Source organism: Salvelinus fontinalis, unplaced genomic scaffold (genome assembly GCF_029448725.1).
Source record: "Salvelinus fontinalis isolate EN_2023a unplaced genomic scaffold, ASM2944872v1 scaffold_1593, whole genome shotgun sequence".
NCBI lineage: Eukaryota > Metazoa > Chordata > Actinopteri > Salmoniformes > Salmonidae > Salvelinus > Salvelinus fontinalis.
The window spans coordinates 1-9,088 of record NW_026601802.1 but is presented as its reverse complement, the minus strand read 5'-3'; the positions used below and the strand labels follow the sequence as shown (position 1 = coordinate 9,088).

The 9,088-nt window shown below is 42.2% G+C and overlaps 1 protein-coding gene across 1 annotated transcript; it reads left to right on the top strand.

Moving 5' to 3' along the window:
• Positions 1–4,733: 4,733 nt before the first annotated feature.
• Positions 4,734–8,446, top strand: LOC129849635 (protein arginine N-methyltransferase 8-like). The gene is made up of 4 exons (XM_055916466.1): positions 4,734–5,022; positions 5,702–5,789; positions 7,493–7,608; positions 7,765–8,446. The coding sequence occupies exons 1-4, from the start codon at positions 4,957–4,959 to the stop codon at positions 7,780–7,782; spliced, it is 288 nt and encodes a 95-aa protein (XP_055772441.1). The 5' UTR covers positions 4,734–4,956; the 3' UTR covers positions 7,783–8,446.
• The last annotated feature ends 642 nt before the right edge of the window (positions 8,447–9,088 follow it).

Here is a 9,088-nt window from a genome sequence, read left to right as displayed (position 1 = left end):
TGAAGTGTTTAGTGTAGTGGAGTGTTTAGTGTTTAGTATAGTGGAGTGTTTAGTGTTTAGTGTAGTGGAGTGTTTAGTGTTTAGTGTTTAGTGTAGTGAAGTGTTTAGTGTAGTGGAGTGTTTAGTGTTTAGTGTTTAGTGTAGTGAAGTGTTTAGTGTAGTGGAGTGTTTAGTGTTTAGTATAGTGAAGTGTTTAGTGTAGTGGAGTGTTTAGTGTTTAGTATAGTGGAGTGTTTAGTGGAGTGGAGTGTTTAGTGTTTAGTATAGTGAAGTGTTTAGTGTAGTGGAGTGTTTAGTGTTTAGTATAGTGAAGTGTTTAGTGTAGTGGAGTGTTTAGTGTTTAGTGTAGTAGAGTGTTTAGTGTTTAGTGTAGTGGAGTGTTTAGTGTTTAGTGTAGTGGAGTGTTTAGTGGAGTGGAGTGTTTAGTGTTTAGTGTAGTAGAGTGTTTAGTGTTTAGTGTAGTGGAGTGTTTAGTGTTTAGTGTAGTAGAGTGTTTAGTGTTTAGTGTAGTGGAGTGTTTAGTGTTTAGTATAGTGAAGTGTTTAGTGTAGTGAAGTGTTTAGTGTAGTAGAGTGTTTAGTGTTTAGTGTAGTAGAGTGTTTAGTGTTTAGTGTAGTGGAGTGTTTAGTGTTTAGTATAGTGAAGTGTTTAGTGTAGTAGAGTGTTTAGTGTTTAGTGTAGTAGAGTGTTTAGTGTTTAGTATAGTGAAGTGTTTAGTGTAGTAGAGTGTTTAGTGTTTAGTATAGTGTAGTGTTTAGTGTTTAGTGTAGTGGAGTGTTTAGTGGAGTGGAGTGAAGTGTTTAGTGTTTAGTGTAGTGAAGTGTTTAGTGTAGTGGAGTGTTTAGTGTTTAGTGGAGTGTTTAGTGTTTAGTGGAGTGGAGTGTTTAGTGTTTAGTGGAGTGTTTAGTGTTTAGTGGAGTGGAGTGTTTAGTGTTTAGTGTAGTGAAGTGTTTAGTGTTTAGTGTAGTGGAGTGTTTAGTGTAGTGGAGTGTTTAGTATAGTGAAGTGTTTAGTGTAGTGGAGTGTTTAGTATAGTGAAGTGTTTAGTGTAGTGGAGTGTTTAGTGTTTAGTGTAGTGAAGTGTTTAGTGTTTAGTGTAGTAGAGTGTTTAGTGTTTAGTGTAGTGAAGTGGTTAGTGTAGTGAAGTGTTTAGTGTAGTGGAGTGTTTAGTGTTTAGTGTAGTGAAGTGTTTAGTGTAGTGGAGTGTTTAGTGTTTAGTATAGTGAAGTGTTTAGTGTTTAGTGTAGTGGAGTGTTTAGTGTTTAGTGTAGTGAAGTGTTTAGTGTAGTGGAGTGTTTAGTGTTTAGTATAGTGAAGTGTTTAGTGTTTAGTGTAGTGGAGTGTTTAGTGTTTAGTGTAGTGGAGTGTTTAGTATAGTGAAGTGTTTAGTGTAGTGGAGTGTTTAGTATAGTGAAGTGTTTAGTGTAGTGAAGTGTTTAGTGTTTAGTGTAGTAGAGTGTTTAGTGGAGTGGAGTGTTTAGTGTTTAGTGTAGTGAAGTGTTTAGTGTTTAGTGTAGTAGAGTGTTTAGTGGAGTGGAGTGTTTAGTGTAGTGGAGTGTTTAGTGTTTAGTATAGTGTAGTGTTTAGTGTTTAGTGTTTAGTGTAGTGAAGTGTTTAGTGTAGTGGAGTGTTTAGTATAGTGAAGTGTTTAGTGTAGTGGAGTGTTTAGTGTTTAGTGTAGTGGAGTGTTTAGTGGAGTGGAGTGTTTAGTGTTTAGTGTAGTGAAGTGTTTAGTGTTTAGTATAGTGGAGTGTTTAGTGGAGTGGAGTGTTTAGTGTTTAGTATAGTGGAGTGTTTAGTGTTTAGTGTAGTGGAGTGTTTAGTGTAGTGGAGTGGAGTGTTTAGTGTTTAGTGGAGTGGAGTGTTTAGTGTTTAGTGTAGTGGAGTGTTTAGTGTTTAGTATAGTGAAGTGTTTAGTGTAGTGGAGTGTTTAGTGTTTAGTATAGTGAAGTGTTTAGTGTTTAGTGTAGTGAAGTGTTTAGTGTTTAGTGTAGTGGAGTGTTTAGTGGAGTGGAGTGTTTAGTGTTTAGTGTAGTGGAGTGTTTAGTGTTTAGTGTAGTGAAGTGTTTAGTGGAGTGAAGTGTTTAGTGTAGTGGAGTGTTTAGTGTTTAGTGTAGTGAAGTGTTTAGTGTTTAGTATAGTGAAGTGTTTAGTGTAGTGGAGTGTTTAGTGTTTAGTATAGTGAAGTGTTTAGTGTTTAGTGTAGTGAAGTGTTTAGTGTTTAGTGTAGTGAAGTGTTTAGTGGAGTGGAGTGTTTAGTGTTTAGTGTAGTGGAGTGTTTAGTGTTTAGTGTAGTGAAGTGTTTAGTGTAGTGGAGTGTTTAGTGGAGTGGAGTGTTTAGTGTTTAGTGTAGTGAAGTGTTTAGTGGAGTGGAGTGTTTAGTGTTTAGTGTAGTGGAGTGTTTAGTGTTTAGTGTAGTGAAGTGTTTAGTGTAGTGGAGTGTTTAGTGTTTAGTATAGTGTAGTGTTTAGTGTTTAGTGTAGTGGAGTGTTTAGTGTTTAGTGTTTAGTGTAGTGGAGTGTTTAGTGTTTAGTGTAGCGAAGTGTTTAGTGTAGTGGAGTGGAGTGTTTAGTGTTTAGTGTAGTGGAGTGTTTAGTGTTTAGTGGAGTGGAGTGTTTAGTGTTTAGTGTAGTGAAGTGTTTAGTGTTTAGTGTAGTGGAGTGTTTAGTGTTTAGTGGAGTGGAGTGGAGTGTTTAGTGTTTAGTGTTTAGTGTAGTGGAGTGGAGTGTTTAGTGGAGTGGAGTGGAGTGTTTAGTGTTTAGTGTAGTGGAGTGTTTAGTGGAGTGTTTAGTGGAGTGTTTAGTGGAGTGGAGTGGAGTGTTTAGTGGAGTGGAGTGGAGTGTTTAGTGTTTAGTGTTTAGTGTAGTGGAGTGTTTAGTGTTTAGTGGAGTGGAGTGGAGTGTTTAGTGTTTAGTGTAGTGGAGTGTTTAGTGGAGTGTTTAGTGGAGTGTTTAGTGGAGTGGAGTGGAGTGTTTAGTGGAGTGGAGTGGAGTGTTTAGTGTTTAGTGTTTAGTGTAGTGGAGTGTTTAGTGTTTAGTGGAGTGGAGTGGAGTGTTTAGTGTTTAGTGTTTAGTGTAGTGGAGTGGAGTGTTTAGTGGAGTGGAGTGGAGTGTTTAGTGTTTAGTGTAGTGGAGTGTTTAGTGGAGTGTTTAGTGGAGTGTTTAGTGGAGTGGAGTGGAGTGTTTAGTGGAGTGGAGTGGAGTGTTTAGTGTTTAGTGTTTAGTGTAGTGGAGTGGAGTGTTTAGTGGAGTGGAGTGTTTAGTGGAGTGGAGTGGAGTGTTTAGTGTTTAGTGTAGTGGAGTGTTTAGTGGAGTGTTTAGTGGAGTGTTTAGTGGAGTGGAGTGGAGTGTTTAGTGGAGTGGAGTGGAGTGTTTAGTGTTTAGTGTTTAGTGTAGTGGAGTGGAGTGTTTAGTGGAGTGGAGTGGAGTGTTTAGTGTTTAGTGTAGTGGAGTGTTTAGTGGAGTGTTTAGTGGAGTGTTTAGTGGAGTGGAGTGGAGTGTTTAGTGTTTAGTGTTTAGTGTAGTGGAGTGGAGTGTTTAGTGGAGTGGAGTGTTTAGTGGAGTGGAGTGGAGTGTTTAGTGTTTAGTGTAGTGGAGTGTTTAGTGGAGTGTTTAGTGGAGTGTTTAGTGGAGTGGAGTGGAGTGTTTAGTGGAGTGGAGTGTTTAGTGTTTAGTGTTTAGTGTAGTGGAGTGGAGTGTTTAGTGGAGTGGAGTGGAGTGTTTAGTGGAGTGGAGTGGAGTGGAGTGTTTAGTGTTTAGTGTAGTGGAGTGTTTAGTGTAGTGGAATGTTTAGTGTTTAGTGTTTAGTGTAGTGGAGTGTTTAGTGGAGTGGAGTGGAGTGTTTAGTGTTTAGTGTAGTGAAGTGTTTAGTGTTTAGTGTAGTGGAGTGTTTAGTGTTTAGTGGAGTGGAGTGTTGAGTGTTTAGTGTAGTGGAGTGTTTAGTGTTTAGTGTAGTGAAGTGTTTAGTGTAGTGGAGTGTTTAGTGTTTAGTGTAGTGAAGTGTTTAGTGTTTAGTGTTTAGTGTAGTGAAGTGTTTAGTGTTTAGTGTTTAGTGTTTAGTATAGTGAAGTGTTTAGTGTAGTGGAGTGTTTAGTGTTTAGTGTAGTAGAGTGTTTAGTGTTTAGTGTAGTGGAGTGTTTAGTGTTTAGTGTAGTGAAGTGTTTAGTGTAGTGAAGTGTTTAGTGTAGTGTAGTGGAGTGTTTAGTGTAGTGGAGTGTTTAGTGTAGTGGAGTGTTTAGTGTAGTGGAGTGTTTAGTGTAGTGGAGTGGAGTGTTTAGTGTAGTGGAGTGTTTAGTGTTTAGTGTAGTGAAGTGTTTAGTGTTTAGTGTTTAGTGTAGTGAAGTGTTTAGTGTTTAGTGTAGTGGAGTGGAGTGTTTAGTGTAGTGGAGTGGAGTGTTTAGTGTAGTGGAGTGTTTAGTGTAGTGGAGTGGAGTGTTTAGTGTAGTGGAGTGTTTAGTGTTTAGTGTAGTGGAGTGTTTAGTGTAGTGGAGTGTTTAGTGTTTAGTGTAGTGAAGTGTTTAGTGTTTAGTGTTTAGTGTAGTGAAGTGTTTAGTGTTTAGTGTAGTGGAGTGGAGTGTTTAGTGTAGTGGAGTGGAGTGTTTAGTGTAGTGGAGTGTTTAGTGTAGTGGAGTGGGGTGTTTAGTGTAGTGGAGTGTTTAGTGTTTAGTGTAGTGAAGTGTTTAGTGTAGTGGAGTGTTTAGTGTTTAGTATAGTGAAGTGTTTAGTGTAGTGAAGTGTTTAGTGTAGTGGAGTGTTTAGTGTTTAGTGTAGTGGAGTGTTTAGTGTTTAGTATAGTGAAGTGTTTAGTGTTTAGTATAGTGAAGTGTTTAGTGTTTAGTGGAGTGTGTGTTGTGAGTGACATTCTGTGTCCTGTCCTTCAGTCATCACCATCCTCAATGGGAAGGTGGAGGAGGTGGAACTGCCAGTGGAGAAGGTTGACATCATCATCTCAGAGTGGATGGGCTACTGTCTCTTCTACGAGTCTATGCTCAATACGGTCATCTTTGCCAGGGACAAATGGCTAGTAAGCTTGTGTGTTTGTTTTTGTTGTATGGGTGTGTGTGTGTGTGAGAGAGAGAGAGAGAGAGAGAGGAAATGCAGATGAGCTTTGAAGATTGACAAAAATTCAGTGAAAACCCACACTAACACACGGTTATATTAACAGTATTGCACTTTTCATGGAGCCTACTTTGTACAGCTAATAGCCTAACCACCAATCAAGCAACATTATGGACTAAACGTTCAAATTCTGTTGCTGCAGGATAATTTTTAGATCAAATGAAGATCCTACACCTGTACATGCATGCATGTATGTGTGCAATTATGTGTGTGGATGTGTGTGTGCATGTATGTGTGTGCATGTGTGTGTGTGTGTGTGTGTGTGTGTGTGTGTGTGTGTGTGTGTGTGTGTGTGTGTGTGTGTGTGTGTGTGTGTGTGTGTGTGTGTGTGTGTGTGTGTGTGTGTGTGTGTGTGTGTGTGTGTGTGCATCCACATATCGACTAAGGTCCTGCTTACAGCGCCCAGCGAGAGGACGATCTGGTTTCTAACCAGTGTTACTGCTTCAGGGTTTTAGACCGGGTATGAGCTAATGTTACATACAGGATGCCAGGTGTGCAGACAATGCATGTGACTGTAGGATGACTCTATTCTCTATGAGGTGTATCTCAACTAAATGTATGTTGGTGTCTCCTCTCACATTCAGAAGCCTGGAGGGCTGATGTTTCCTGACAAGGCTGCCCTGTATGTGGTGGCCATCGAGGACAGGCAGTACAAGGACTTCAAGATACACTGTGAGAACATCCTTCCGTCTCTGTTTCTTAGCTACTGTGTGTACTGTATGTATGCTGGAGGTATTCTATCCTCTCCCTCTTCCAGTAGGCTCTCTCCTCCAGCCTCTGGGTTGGACTAGACTACAGAGAGCTGTGTAGAGGAGGGATGGAGGGAAGAGAGGGAGAGCCTGTCTGCTCTGTTCTTAACCCTAACTGAAGTAGACCTATAATACAAGGCTGCCAGACATAGTAAAATAGTATTTAAGGCCCCTGTCTCTCACTAGAGGAACACCAGATAGACACACTAAGGGAAGGTGGAAGGACTGAGCCCCCGTTTTTGGCAACTGTAGAGCTGTGCTATCTTTCCACTGTTTCTGAGGGTTGTTATCGATCCTAGGCAGCAAATAGAGAATAACAGCTTTAATCTCAATCTAAAACAAGAGACACTCTTCCAATCCAACACAGTGTCAATAGAGTCTGTGTGATGACCACCACTGAGAGAGAGTCTGTGTGATGACCACCACTTAGAGAGAGAGAGAGAGAGAGAGAGTCTGTGTGATGACCACCACTGAGAGAGAGTCTGTGTGATGACCACCACTGAGAGAGAGTCTGTGTGATGACCACCACTGAGAGAGAGTCTGTGTGATGACCACCACTGAGAGAGTCTGTGTGATGACCAACACTGAGAGAGAGTCTGTGTGATGACCACCACTGAGAGAGAGTCTGTGTGATGACCACCACTGAGAGAGAGTCTGTGTGATGACCACCACTGAGAGAGAGTCTGTGTGATGACCACCACTGAGAGAGTCTGTGTGATGACCACCACTGAGAGAGAGTCTGTGTGATGACCACCACTGAGAGAGAGTCTGTGTGATGACCACCACTGAGAGAGAGAGAGTCTGTGTGATGACCACCACTGAGAGAGTCTGTGTGATGACCACCACTGAGAGAGAGTCTGTGTGATGACCACCACTGAGAGAAAGTCTGTGTGATGACCACCACTGAGAGAGAGTCTTTGTGATGACCACCACCGAGAGAGTCTGTGTGATGATCACCACTGAGAGAGAGTCTGTGTGATGACCACCACTGAGAGAGTCTGTGTGATGACCACCACTTAGAGAGAGAGAGTCTGTGTGATGACCACCACTGAGAGAGAGAAAGTCTGTGTGATGACCACCACTGAGAGAGAGTCTGTGTGATGACCAACACTGAGAGAGAGTCTGTGTGATGACCATCACTGAGAGAGAAAGAGTCTGTGTGATGACCATCACTGAGTGAGAGAGAGAGAGAGAGAGAGAGAGCGAGAGAGAGAGAGAGAGAGTCTGTGTGATGACCACCACTTAGAGAGAGGCTGTGTGATGACCACTATTTAGAGAGAGAGAGTCTGTGTGATGACCATCACTGAGTGAGAGAGAGAGAGAGAGTCTGTGTGATGACCACCACTTAGAGAGAGAGAGGCTGTGTGATGACCACTACTTAGAGAGAGAGGTTGTGTGATGACCACCACTTAGAGAGAGAGAGAGAGAGAGAGAGGTTGTGTGATGACCACCACTTATAGAGAGAGAGAGATAGGTTGTGTGATGACCACCACTTAGAGAGAGAGAGAGATAGGTTGTGTGATGACCACCACTTAGAGAGAGAGAGAGATAGGTTGTGTGATGACCACCACTTCAGACACAGAGTGTACCAGATTTGCTCATATATGAGTGTGTGTGTGTATTCAGGGTGGGAGAACGTGTATGGTTTTGACATGACCTGCATCCGTAACGTGGCCATGAGAGAGCCCCTGGTGGACGTGGTGGACCCCAAACAGGTGGTGACCAACGCCTGCCTAGTCAAGGTCAGTGTGTGTGTGTGTGTGTGTGTGTGTGTGTGTGTGTGTGTGTGTGTGTGTGTGTGTGTGTGTGTGTGTGTGTGTGTGTGTGTGTGTGTGTGTGTGTGTGTGTGTGTGTGTGTGTGTGATAATGGCTGACCCTGGCCGTGACCCTACTCTCAGGGGGAGTTGGGATTGTAACGGGTTTCGTCCTCTTCGTCTGACGAGGAGTAGCAAGGATCGGACCAATACGCAGCGTGGTAAGTGTCCATATTGATATTTTTATTAAATCAAACAGAACACTGAACGAAATAACAAAGGTACAAACAAACCCGAAACAGTCCCGTATGGTGAAAACACTAACACAGGATACAACTACCCACCAAACACAAAGGAAAACAGGCTACCTAAATATGGCTTCCAATCAGAGACAACGACTGACACCTGCCTCTGATTGAGAACCATACTAGGCCAAACACATAGAAAAAGACAACCTAGATATACAACATAGAATTCCCACCCACATCACACCCTGAACAAACAAAACATAGACATACAAAGCAATCTATGGTCAGGGCGTGACAGGGATATGCAACAACAACAAAAAATCTTAATCTCACTTGCGTATAATACACACTTGTTATTATTTATTGCCTGAATCCAGACTATAAAAATGACTTTCCAAAATTGAAGTGTCACAGAGAGACTACCAGCAAAGAATTATGATGAGCCCTAAATGGGTTCCGTGTCCCTGTCTGTGATTTGCATGTCAATGAATGTGTCTAGACAGTACAGACTTCACAGTGGGACCCATGCCAGCCACCGTATCTGAGCCATAAATAGGCCTGGCACTCCCGGGTCTGTGTGGCACTCCCGGGTCTGTGTGACACATTGGGATTTAACACTGCTGTCCTGTCCTGTCCAATGACGGCCTGTCTGTCCTGTCCAATGATGGCCTGTCTGTCCTGTCCAATGACGGCCTGTCTGTCCTGTCCAATGTCACATCAATCATCCAAAAGAGAGAATATATCCTCCATTTCAATGTGTGAGGCATGATATGAGATGCTGTGTGAATTATCTTCAGGAGGAAAGTATTTGATGCTGAGAGGTGCCATGCTTTCTAGGGCGTATGAATGATAGGATGGATGGATGAATTGAACAGATGAAGGAATTCATTAATAAAAAGATGATTGACTCACTGACTGACTCGATTGAATACATTAATGAATAAATGAATGAGTGAATGAATGAATAAACAAATATATTGGGTGGAATTGAATGAAATAAAGAGTAGAACACAAAATGGAAAGGGAGCTTAGTCAGGTACAGGGTGTGGATTCCACTTCCAGTTACAAGCCTGAAGTGCTTTAGTGTGACAGAATACATTAGAGCTCCTGACACACAGCAGAGAAACCTGTTCACTGAATGGGAAGAAAACACTGCAGAGGGGATGGGGGGGTGGGGGGGGGGGGGGGGGGTAGGTTTGGGAGGGGGGGTTGCAAAAAGC